This window comes from Cuculus canorus, chromosome 18 (assembly GCF_017976375.1).
Source record: "Cuculus canorus isolate bCucCan1 chromosome 18, bCucCan1.pri, whole genome shotgun sequence".
NCBI lineage: Eukaryota > Metazoa > Chordata > Aves > Cuculiformes > Cuculidae > Cuculus > Cuculus canorus.
The window spans coordinates 13,093,277-13,106,313 of NC_071418.1; the positions used below are offsets into that span (position 1 = coordinate 13,093,277).

General features: G+C 53.7%; 1 protein-coding gene across 1 annotated transcript in view; it reads right to left on the reverse strand.

The window, feature by feature from the left end:
* MGAT5B (alpha-1,6-mannosylglycoprotein 6-beta-N-acetylglucosaminyltransferase B) overlaps nt 1-2,881 on the reverse strand; it is a 62,322-nt gene extending 59,441 nt beyond the window's left edge. The window contains 1 exon segment of the mRNA XM_054083479.1: nt 2,778-2,881. Within this exon segment, the coding sequence (XP_053939454.1) occupies nt 2,778-2,847 (70 nt within the window). The 5' untranslated portion in view covers nt 2,848-2,881.
* Nucleotides 2,882-13,037: the final 10,156 nt, after the last annotated feature.

Genomic DNA, 13,037 nt, shown 5'->3' on the forward strand with positions numbered 1-13,037 from the left:
GGCCTCTGGAACCCCTTCCCCAATCAGCAAAGACCTGGGAGGTCAGATTGAGCTGCCCACAGCCTCACGTAAGCCAGATGTGTTTTAGAAGTCTCCAAGAATGGAGTTTCCCCACCTCACCAGCCTCCCAACAGCTTTAACTCCCCATTTCCCAGTGGCATCAGTAAGACTGCTCAGCATTCATCGTCTCTCCTGCCTTTCTCCATGGGTGTGATAGTTGGTTTTCCCAGCCACTGGAGCCTCCTCCAACAGCCACAACCTTTCAAAGGTGACAGAGAGGGCTCTGCAAGGACACTGTGCAACTCTTGGCCAGCCCCAGCTTTGTACATGCCCCGAGGTATTGGTCCTGCTATGCTTTTGGTGTTTCTCACCCTGTGCAGCGAGCCCTGCTGAGAGCAGCTACATCACCAATCAGGATGGCCAGTCCCTGCGTACCAGTGTCACGGGAAAGGCTGAACCCCAGCAGCCTGAACTCGGTGGTAAAGAGCTAGAAAATGCTTCTCATCTTGTGCCTGCCAAGTCCTGGGGTCAAAGACTAAAACTTTCTTCCAAAACTGTAGCCTTCCTCCAGAAACAGAGAGGATACTTTGTGTTTCAGAATGGTGTGTGAGAACAAAAAGGAACCAAATCTTCCCCAACAAGAAAAAAACAGCAGCCAAATCTGAGTAATTCATCTGGAAGCAATACCTTGCTTGGCAAATCCATCCAATAAAGAAAATAAATGGTTTTACATTGAATTTCTCAGCTTTCTAACAAAGCAAGACTCACCCAAGCCAGCTGCCATCCTAGGAGACCAAAAGCTTGAGGAATTAGAGGACCAAAGTCATAAATCTTTTTTCTTCTTTAAATGAGACCAACCAGCCATCACTAGAACCAACATCAAGGCCCTCTGAGGAAAGCAGTAGGCATCTCTCCTGGCGGGCAAGGCAGGTGCTCACAGCACCCCACTCTGCAGAGCCACCGTGACCAGGACCATGATCAGGTGCAGGAAGGCGAACCTGCTTACACATCTTGGTTTAATCACCTAAAGCAGTAAGCACAGAGGACTCAGAGATGTGAGAGCCTGAAAAAGGAGGTTTCCGTTGCTCCAGCTCCAGGACTGGGCTGACACTGCGCTGGTACACAAGAGTTAGCAACGATACGAATCAGTGGACTCAAAGGTCTGGGTTAAATCGATGACAATAAAAAAGGATGGGAAAAGCTTTTCCACTCTAAGGCATCCAGAAAGGGGATAAAGGAGCTGAATAATTGGTTTTTTGCCATCATTTCACCACAACATTAGAGAGCTTTAGGGTGCAACAAGGGGCTTCCGCAGGCTTCTGGAAACCTTTGTTGCTGTTTGCAGCATGATCTGTGCCACCTCTCAGCTCCAGCTGGCCCCACAGTCCATCAGCCCCTCTTTGCCTTTCTTCTAGCTCTGTGCAAACTCCCTGGGGATGCCGAGGCTCTCCTGGGAGAGAGAACAGCTCTAATAAGTGACACCTCTTATTCCAAATTCAGGAATCTTTTCAGTCTCCATCTCCTAAAAAGCCAAGTTGGAGAAGGTGACAATCCCGGGGCTTCTGCTCAGCCTCCTTGTGTGCCACTTCTGGAAGAGGGAAGAAATCCCATATAACCAGGCCTCACTCACCAGCCATCCTGGGAGCCTGGCATGGGGACAGGGACACTAACACAGCACCCACCCTCCTTGCAGGGGCAAGCACCCAACCACAGTAAAACACGGAAAATACTGAAAGGCACCGATCCTGCAACTTGCAATGGCTGAGCCTGAGGCCAGCTGTGCAACCACCAGTCCCTTGGAGAAGGGCCTAATGGAGCTGATGACAGGAACAGTTAGGGGAGCACAGGGGGAGAAAACACCAGCCGCCATGTTCTCCATCCACAGGGGAGAAAGCCAAGCCAGCTGCCGCAGGTGGCACTCTAATCTCTGAAAGTCAACTAAGCACTTTACAAGCACCACCCGACTTCTGGAAGCCACCACTCGACTTTTGGTAACCACCACTTTAGCCCTCTCCTGCAGGAAAGCAGCTAACACTTCTTCCAGCATGGCAAGGAGAGGGTTTAATGCCCCAAAATCATATTCCAGGCAAGGCTGGGACCACAGACGAAAAGTCAGGGCAAAGCCCACTTCAGTGCAGCAACGTCCTCCCAGAGCAACCTAGGACATGACCCTCCCACCATGGAAGCTGTTTCCTGAGCTGACTGCGCATCCCACAGGAAAAAAGGTGGTTTTAAGAATGTAACTGAAAGTACACCTCCTAAAAATCATAATATTTCTCTTCTACATTTCAGTACCTCCATGAAACCAAAAAGGTCTTTTATTTTCCCATCCCTAAGAAACAATTTCCACTCCCTACAGAATAAAACTGTTCAAAACCACTGAGCCCTCCAAAAACATCATCGTGAGGGACTGGGTGCAGCCCACACAACCCACATCGCAGCCAGCAGCTGAAGGTCTAATCCCATCAGCCCCAGTCATCGGCGTTTTCCCATCTTTCCGCTGTGAGGCAAGGTCAGCATCCCCACTGTGCCTGTACTTGTCAGGATGTGACCACAGCCACAGGGCTGCAAAAGTGCCCCAAGCCACACCAAGAAGGGCTAACAGGACCCTGAGCCATTCTGACATCCTTGCAAGCTCATCGAGAGGGAACCTTTAGAACGGAGGCATCCAGGCACCATCCTCCCTGCACACAGAGCACCCTGCAGCTCAGCCAGACCACTGGTGTGGGAGTTATCAAGTATCACACGGGACAGGATGCGCACAGAGCTGTGCTTACCTTCGGTCCGGATGGTGAAGGGCGAGTCTCCCAGGCGCTTGGCCGAGAACTGCCCTCCCAGCGACGTCATCAGGAAGCACAGGGTGAAAAATCCAATGCCCAGCACAAAATCCTGCAGGAGGGAAAGCAGAATTGTAGCGAGGTGTGACAAAGACCCCCTCTGCACAGCAGCACCAGCCACTTTTTTTTGGAGGTGTCTGGAAGAGGCAGTCAGGGCAATTCCTGCCTCCTTCCCCACTCCATCTAGTCCAGGATGGAGAATCTTTGCTGTCAGCCACATGAGAGCAGAGCAGCGCCTCATTCCAACCATAGCCAGACCCACATGCGCTTCACGAAATGCCCCGAGGTGGTTATGCCTGGCACTGGGCTGGTGGGATTTGCCTGACAATGCCCTCTGAAACCCACACAGCCTGCTCCGATGGACAGGCCTTGAGAGGGAGCTGAGGACTTGCACCTTAGGTGGGAAAGCTGAGACAGACCACAGCTGCCCTTTTGATGGGCACTAAACCCAGCCCAATAACCCAAACCACAGGAACCGCTATGATAAGCAATACCCATTTTCCTCCTGCAAGAGTCCAGAGAAAAAAGAGTTCTTGTACCTTCCCTTCCTCCCAAAGGATCTTAGGAAAAAAAAAAAAAAAAAAAACCCATTTTTTTTACAAAAAGGTCTTTGTTCCCCCTGTAACTAGGCCACCAGCGTTTGCCATTGTGTCTGGCATGGCCTGTGTAGTGCAGGCAGCCCCGTGCACGGCAGGACAAGGAGGGACCGATGCTGGTGGCACATCCTACAGCCTTGGACAATCCCCTTGCCGCTTTGATCGTCTGGGCTGGCAGGAAAACGGCGCCTAAAGGCATGCACTGGGCAGAATGCTGACCCACACATCACTCCTAGCCAAGCTCGCAGTCTCCTCCAGCTGCAAGAGAGGCAGAAGCTCTCAGCACTGCTCCTATTCAGGCCAGGAACTTTTTGAAGGGGTAAAAAGGCTAAAGGCAGGAGCTGTGTGCAAGCAGGAGAGTTATTGTGAAACAGGGAACATAAAGCCTGTCTCCCCAGTGTGCATGGAGAGCACGGTGCACCAAGCGACAGATGTCTGGCCTCTCTCCACCATGCAGAGACGATGTTGCTGCTGCCTCCGAGTCTCCATGGAGCAGCATTCTCCAACAGACACAGGGAGAGCCCCAGCAGAGCCGCTGCCAGGCACCGCGGACAACAGCTCCCAGAACTGTGCCATAGCAGGAATCTCAGCAGGCCAAATCCAGGGAAAACTTCAAGGAGAACAAGGAGAAAAAACAACTGCCAGCCAGCCTTGTGAAACCACAGGTTTGTCTTAAACAGATAAATCCTATGTGGGACAGGAGCAAGGCCCTAAGGGTGCCGGCTGGTGTTTCTGCCTCTCAGCATCCCCGAGCTGAAGGGAATGAAACCAGTGAGGACTTTTACAAGTTCACAGCATGATCCACAGGGCTCAGGAGCCACGAAGAAACACAGTACAGCCACCCAACGCCAAAACCAGGCTTTTCCAGAGAAAGGCTTGCAAAGGAATGCCACAGCCCTCCGTCTAATCACTCTTGTGTGGTTCAGAGGCAGAGGATTAGGAGCCAGCCATTAAGTGTGGGCTACAATACACCGGCATTGCAATTATGTGTTACTGGGAAGTGCTGGTAAATACAGTAAATTGCTTCAAAGTACTCATTAATACAGGAGATGTTGTGGAGAGCTGAAGTACAGTATCAAGCAGCTCAAAATGGACTGGGCCTCTCGAGACCTGTTGGCAGGTCCCTAATGTCCCAGCACGACATGTCCAGGTTTACCCTACCTGGAGAGGCTCCTGGGCAAGACACAGCACTTTCAAGGGACCCCACAAGCTCCCTACCTCCATCCTATCAGCTCCGATGATGCTCTCGCACAACCAACATGCACCTCAGCCCCACATGCAGGTCAGCTTCGCTCTCAGCATCAGGCAGCTCAAGAGCAAAGGGTTTCCTCTGCCAGCTCCGAGGAGGATCAGCCCTGCCCACCACAGACAGGCATCTAACCTCATCCATTCCTCCGCTCCCAAGGATCAGCCCTGCTCCATCCCCAGCTGGTTCCCAGCAGATCTGGTCACCCGGCCACAGGCTCTGGACAAGCAGCACCATGCAGCCCCCAATCCCCTTCTTACCTCCCTTCTCATCAAGAGAAAAAGCAACACCTTGGGCTCATTAGCATTAAGGACCTCTGCGAGCAGCATACTCAACCCAGTGCAAACATTCTCTAACCCTTCTGGAGACCCACAGCTGACAGGAGAGGTGACCCACCTGGGAGTGGGGACACTCAAGTGCAGCAGTCAGACTCCCTGCAGGCACTCTGGGAATGAAGCAGCTGAAGCCCCTTTTATTTCTAAACGAGCTTGCCCTGGGGATCGGAAAGCAGTTTAAAAAAAGCTATAAAAAGCATCGTGCACTTGGCTAACCCAGGCTCCTGTCCTTGAAGGCCTGTCTATAGGCACAGCTGGTGCGTCCTCCAACAGCTGCCAGTGGAGTAAAGCCATGCCATCCCCTTCCCAGCAGATGCTGATGAACCATCAAGCTGTGGCATTTGCACGTAGAGATGACTACAGACTTCAGCCTCTCTCCCAAAGTAGACCTCAGAGAAGGGTTTCCAGAAAGCTACGGTCCTGCTCCGGCAGGAAGGTGATTGTGGAAGTCTGAGAGCATCCTTGATGCTGCAAAGCAATGTAATATCCTGTAAATTGCTTGGGGAAATGTGATGTGGGGACACTACTCTGTTCCCATTATCACACCCAATGCAATGCTGGGTTTGGAAGGGGCTCTCGGGAACACAACAGAGGGGACTGTACTTTCTACAAGTACATTAACAGGAAAAGGAGGACGAGGGAGAATATCCAGTCTCTATTGGATGCAGAAGGAATAACAGTGACAGGGGATAAGGACAAGGCTGAGGTACTTAATGCCTTCTTCGCCTCAGTCTTTAATAGCAAAGAAAGTTGTTCCTTCTGTTTACAAATCCAAGAGTCAGAGGGGCAGATTGAGGCTCCCGTGATCCAAGAGGAGGCGGTTAGAGACTTGCTTGCCCAGCTAGACGCCCACAAGTCTATGGGGCCGGATGGGATCCACCCAAGAGTATTGAAGGAGCTGGTGGATGTCCTTTCCAAACCCCTATCCATCATCTTCCAGAGGTCCTGGCTGACTGGGGAAGTTCCACTGGACTGGAGGCTGCCTGATGTTGTGCCCATATACAAGAAGGGTTGCAGAGAGGATCCGGGGAACTACAGGCCTGTCAGTCTCACCTCAGTGCCAGGGAAAGTCATGGAACAGGTAATCTTGAGTGCTATCATGAAGCACATGCAAGAGAACCGGGTGATCAGGCCCAGTCAACATGGGTTTACAAAAGGCAGATCTTGCCAAACTAACCTGATCGCCTTCTATGACAAAATCACTCGACTACTGGATGGGGGAAAGGCTGTGGATGGAGTCTTCTTGGACTTCAGTAAAGCCTTTGACACAGTTTCTCACAGCATTCTGCTGCAGAAACTGTCAGCCTCTGGCCTGGACAGGCGCACACTCTCCTGGGTTGAAAACTGGTTGGATGGCCGGGCCCAGAGAGTGGTGGTCAATGGAGTTAACTCCAGCTGGAGGCCAGTCACAAGTGGAGTTCCTCAGGGCTCGGTACTGGGTCCAGCTCTGTTCAATGTCTTTATCAATGACCTGGATGAAGGCATTGAGTGCACCCTCAGCAAGTTTGCAGATGACACTAAGCTGGGAGGAAGTGTCGATCTGCTGGAGGGTAGGGAGGCTCTGCAAAGGGATCTGAACAGGCTGGACCGCTGGGCTGAGACCAATGGGATGAGGTTTAACAAGGCCAAATGCTGGGTCCTGCACTTGGGGCACAACAACCCTATGCAGCGCTACAGACTGGGGGAAGAGTGGCTGGAGAGCTGCACGGAGGAGAAGGACCTGGGGGTGCTGGTTGACAGCCGACTGAACATGAGCCAGCAGTGTGCCCAGGTGGCCAAGAAGGCCAATGGAATCTTGGCTTGTATCAGAAATGGGGTCACCAGCAGGTCCAGGGAGGTTATTCTCCCTCCGTACTCAGCACTGGTGAGACCGCACCTTGAATACTGTGTTCAGTTCTGGACCCCTCACCACAAGAAGGATGTTGAGGCTCTGGAGCGTGTCCAGAGAAGAGCAACAAAGCTGGTGAGGGGGCTGGAGAACAAGTCTTACGAGGAGCGGCTGAGAGAGCTGGGTTGTTTAGCCTGGAGAAGAGGAGGCTGAGGGGAGACCTTATTACTCTCTACAACTACCTGAAAGGAGGTTGTGGAGAGGAGGGAACTGGCCTCTTCTCCCAAGTGACAGGGGACAGGACAAGAGGGAATGGCCTGAAGCTCCGTCAGGGGAGGTTCAGGTTGGATATCAGAAAAAAATTCTTCACAGTAAGAGTCATTAGGCACTGGAACAGGCTGCCCAGGGAGGTGGTCGAGTCGCCTTCCCTGGAGGTGTTTAAGGAACGGGTGGATGAAGTGCTGAGGGACATGGTTTAGGGAGTGTTAGGAATGGTTGGACTCGATGATCCAGTGGGTCCTTTCCAACCTTGTGATTCTGTGATTCTGTGTGACTGCAGCACCTTTCTCAGACTCAGAGGGATTAATTTGTTCTTAGAGCAGGAGCGAGAGAAAGCTGTGTGTCATGGCACCTCCCTGGCAGGAAAGGACAGCGGCATAGTGGAGAAGGCACAAGCTGAAGAAAGAGAAGGTCAAAGCCCAGCTATGCCCCACGACCGAGGGTCTTCCCTGGAAGCACATCGTGGTATAAAACCCACCTCAAAGCCCAACCCAGCTGCCTCCTTCCCCAAGGGACACTTAACAAAATATCACCCGATTAAATAATCAGAGCTGATCCTGCTCTTCATTCTTATTCCTCCTATTGACAATATCATCATCATTATGCAAAACTTTGTTTACACATTTTAATCTTTGTAATTATATCTGGCAAGGAGTGAATCCGCAAGAGAGAGGAAGGAGAGGAAGGAGAGGAAGGAGAGGAAGGAGAGGAAGGAGAGGAAGGAGAGGAAGGAGAGGAAGGAGAGGATACTTAAAGGTGATCTGTGCTAAAGCATCTCATTAGGAGACAAAATCTTTTCCATGTTGACTGGATCACAGACAGAGCCCGGGAGATGCAGGATGCTCTTTTCCTGAGAAAAGAGGGATCAGAACCTAAGCAGAATTAATGTGCCTAGGGGACAGAAGTGGATCCAGCCCCACAGCAACGCTGCAGTGTGCAGGGATGTTGCAGGGATGGGATCTCAGCCTGAGGACCACCATCTCTTTTACTCTATGCTGATCTTCTCCAGGTGACTGAAAATGCTTGGCCCAGCCTTAACTGTATGGAAATACTTTGTGCAGAAAACAAATACCATGAAGTCGGTAAAATATACCAGAGCCCGGATCTCCCAAATGCTTACCACTGCACTGGGCTCTCTGCCCACAAAATCAAGCCTCACTCAGTGAAGATCATGGAGCTCCAAAGACCAAGTAACATCTACTCTGCATGCTGGCTTTGCCTGTCATCGCACATCACGTTTAATTCCTCGCCTGGGCATGGTTCTGGTGCCAAGTCCCTCTCCACAGCCTCCCCAAAATGAAATGTTCACAGTTCTGGGTTCTGGCTTGGTGCCCAAGAGCGAAGAAAGCCAAATTCACCAAGTCTTTAGTGAAAATTGGAAGTGATGCCACAATCATCGCAGATCTTGGCCCATAGAACTGAAAGCTGGATGCGGCCAGGAGGGTCCAAACAATGAACTGGGAGGCAACGAGGGAAGGAGGGTGAGCAGCACCCAGTGGGATGGGGCTATGGCACTGGGAATGTCTGTCACTGCATCACCAAGCTGAGACCTACAGGGAGACTATTACACAGGTGCATGGGGAACCCAAGGGCTACAGGGAAAGGTAACGGCTTTTATTAGACAAATTTTTAACACCTAAGCCTCTTGAACCCAAAAGCTGAGACACAATTTCTAACAGCAGCAGCCAGGCTAATAAAAGATGCTCCCTCTCTCACAAACCTTGTTTTGCTCTGAGCCCAACACCGTTGAGGCACTGTCAAAATAATGCTCAGCCACAGGAATCTTCCTCTGTGAAGAGGACAACAGTGAATTATCTTACTGGCCAATGTTACAGACGCATGAAAACCCTGAGTTTCATTTCCAACTGACAAACTTGCCTGAACACTCTGTGTTCTGCAAAGCCAAGAGCTGGGTGAGCTGGACCAGGGCTCTCCTGGCCTCACGGCCAATTCTTGTCTGAATCCAGCACTGTCACAAATTCAACACTTTTGGATGCTGAAATAAAGTCAGAACCATCCTCGGACATTTCTACAAATGGTTTCTACACCGCCGTACTCTCCCTCCCCTTCCCATTTGCTGCAGGCGGTTTCACAGCTCAGGGCTTTGCATTGCTTTACTAAGCATGTCTGGAGCATGATTAATGAAACCTTTTGGTGCAAAGGGTCAGGTTTCCCATTTGCTGATGGCACCACTGCCAGCAGTCTACACCAGGCAGGGGATCGCAGCACAGGCTTCCGTAGAGCCGCTCAGCTTTGCCCAGCCAGCAACAAGCACCCGACTTGCAGGACCCATCCTGACTGCCAGTATCTTCTCCCACTCCTGCAAGTCACCCGATTCGCAGCAGCTGAGAACACAGGGTGCTGATTTTAGGAGAGCGGTGCCGATTTGCACTGGGTTACGGCCGGAGAGGGGCAGCACCAATGCTTGCCAACACTGGGCTGGGAGCAAGGTGACACAGGACCGTGATGTGCAGAGATCAGGCTCAGCGTGGCACCAAAGCGGAGCAGCCGCGGGGCTGGACACTGCAGGACAGCTAGGAGAGGGTCTTGGAAATTTCTCCAATTACATAGGGGAAGCCTGACTGGTTAACGACAGGGTTAACCCTGCTGGATCCAGTGGCACCATACTGGTCTGCACTGGCTAGAGGGCAGAAGCCAGCCCAGGGCACACAGACAGGACCACGCAGGTGCTCTGCTCTGCTCCCGACCCAATGGACCCTCCAGCCTCGTGCTCTCCTGCCACCACAAATCCCTCAACCACACACATGCTCATCTCCAATGGGACTTTGTGACCACCCCGCGACTCACCCCCCACCCTCCCCCAGCCTGATACCAGGTCACTGCTGAAGATGGGCTTTCCCTGCCCCACGAGCAATGCCCAGGGCATAGGGGAGAGCGAGCAATGCCCAGGGCATAGGGGAGAGCGAGCAATGCCCAGGGCATAGGGGAGAGCGATGCTCAGGCCAGTCACTTCCTCAGTACAGTCAACAAACCAAGTTAAGAAAGCAAAGAGCATACCCTCGGGGTGCAGGTCCTTCCTGCCTCTCTCAGTCATCCCCCACCCCACAATCCCAAGCCACGGGAATTCCTTTCGAACCACCGTTTTCCAACATCATCTTTGCCAAATCCCGCAGCCCCTGAGGCTGCTGTGGGATGCAGCCACAGGGATCCCTCCAGGCAAGCCACGCAGAGCCAGGCAAGTCCAGGAGAGAGGCAGACAACACCTCCAAACCTGAGCACAAGCAAGCAGCATAAGCACAACCCCGTTTCTCCTTCCCAGCTCCGGAACTGCCCTGGGTCAAGCAAAAAGGCAGAGAGCACATCTCTCCAGTGGATCCCAGGTGACGTCCAGCCCCCAAACACAGCGGGGAGCGCTGGCAGTAGCCGGACGAGGCTCACCTCACCCTACGCTTCGCCCCCAACACTTTCCCTTTCTGTGAGTTTTTGGTCTTCCCATATTAAAACCAAGCAATTCCCAACACCTCCCATGTGTCTCAAGCCACCAAAGCGCATCTCCGGTGAAAGAAGGAAGCTGGAGAGCAAGGAGAGGAAAAGCAAATGCATGGAGGCAAAGATGAGGAGAGTTTACACCAAGGGGGAGAAAAAGCAATAGGTGGGCACTAGCGTGCTGGAGGGTTTCAGGGCTAGATTTCAACCTCAAGGAGGGCTTCAGAAGCCCCCTCAGCACCAGAGGATTTAAACCAAAGGAATCGATTCCCGCCGTGGGTACCAGCGCCTCGAGAAAGGTACCAATAGCAGCAAAGAGCCCTCGATAAAAAGACGTCGATGGGCTGAGCTGCCACGAGCGCTGCGGGACCAGCACGGCAAACTTCCCCGCATCCCCGACACCCTCATCTGGGTTCACAGAGGTTCGAAAAGACCTTTGAGATCGTCGACACCCGCCGCCCCCCCCAAGCGTCCTCCCCACGGTGCGGGAGGAGAGAGAAGAGCGGCACAACTTTACCTAAAGGGTCTCAAGGTGACGAGGCATCTTCTGACCATTATCTTGCCATCCGCGTTGACTGTGATCATCGTTCGGAGCTGCCGGGGAGGGGGTGGGAGCGGGGAGGGGGCGGCCCCTGCGCCCCCCCCCCCCCCCCTTTGTCCCCAACCCACCCACCCACCCACCCGCTCTGCGTTCCCCGAGCGGGGCTCAACGCGCGGGGCTCGGAGCTCGGCGGGGGCGCATGGCGGGGAGGCGGCGGCGGCTATTCCCTCCCGGCCCTTCTATCCCTGCCCGCTGCCCGCGGGGAGCATCGCCCCGAGCAGCCGCTCCCGCATCCCGAGCAGCCGGTGCGGAGCCCTCCCCGGCCCTGCCCCGCTCTGCCCGCCCCGCCCCGCCCCGCTGAGCTAGCGCCGCGCGCCCCCTGCCGGCAGAGGCGGGAAACGGGGCGAAGGGAAAGGGGGAAGAAGGAATGGGGGGGTTAAGGGGGAGGATGAAAGGTTTGGGGAGGGGGGAAGCAGGTTTGGGCGGGAAAATCAGGCTTGGGGGAGGGAGGTTTGGGGGGAGGATGGATGATTTGGGGAGGGGGGAAGCAGGTTTTGGGCAGAAAAGCAGGTTTTGGGGGGGAAAAACAGCTTTGGGGGGAGAGAGGTTTGGAGGGAAACAGGTTTTTTGGGGGAAAAGCAGGTTTGGGAGGAGGGAGGTTTTTGGGGGGAGGAGGTTTTGGGGGCAGAAAGGGTTTTTTGGGCGAGGATGGATGGTTTGGGGAAGGGTGAAGCAGCTTTTGGGGGGGAAAAGCAGGTTTTAGGGAGAGGGAGGTTTGGGGACAGAAGGCAGATTTTGTGGTGAGGATGGGTGGTCTACAGAGGAGGAAGCAAGTTTGGAGGGCAAAAGCAGATTTTGGGGGAGGGAGATTTTGGGGGAGGATAGACAGTTTGGGCAGGGGGAAGGGGGTTTAGGGAGGAAAAAGCAGGTTTTGGGGGAGGGAGGTTTTGAGGGGACAGGTTTTGGAGGATAGGAGTTTTTGGGGGCAGAAGGTGGGGGTTGGGGGGAGGATGGATGATTTGAGGTGGGGGAAGCAGGTTTTGTGGGGGAAAAGCAGATTTGAGGGGGAGGATGGCGGTTCGGGGAGTAGGGGAAGCAGGTTTGGTGGGGAGGAAGGTTGAGGGGACGACACAGGTTTTCTGGGGGGAGACAGGTTTGGGGGGGAGGATGGCTGGTCTTGGGGGGAGGAAGGCAGGTTTGGGGGAGATGCAGGTTTTGTGGGGAGGATGGATGGATTGGGGAGTGGGGGAAGCAGGTTTTGCTGGAAGGATGGATGATTTTGGGGAGGGGAGGCAGGTTGGGGGGCTGGAAGGGTGGTGAAAGGTTTGTGGGAGGACACACAGGTTTTGGGGGGGAGGCAGGTTTGAGGGAAGGCAGGTTTTGCGGGAAGGATGGCCATTTTGGGAATAGGGTGGGAGGCTGTTTTTGGGGAGTGGTAGATTTTGAGGAAGAGAGGGAGGTTCACGGGGGAAGGCAGGTTCTGGGGGGATGCAGGTTTTGCAGGGAGGAAGGCTTTGGGAAGGGGGAGGCTGGTTTGGGGGGTGCGGGTTTTTGGGAGGAGAGGCAGGTTTTTGGGGAGGGGATGGACGGTTGCGGGGGATGGACAGTTCGGGGTCGGGGGAAGGCAGGTTTCTGGGGAGAAGGCAGGTTTGGGAGGACGATGGCCAGTTCGGAGTAGAGGAATACAACCACATCCCAGGAGAGGTGACAGCCCCGGGTACTGGTTATTAAAAACTGGGGGGGGTGAAGTCAAACCAGAAATGCCCCACGAGACAAATGTGGGTGCACTCAGCAGTGGGGAGGGAGGGCAGGCATTGCCCTGCAGGGTGAGCACAATGTTGCAGAGAGCTGGAAGGAGACTGTTGTCCTTGGTGTGCACGCTTGGCCCGGCTCTGGGACAGGACCGTGCCATCATCTGGAGGGCTGTG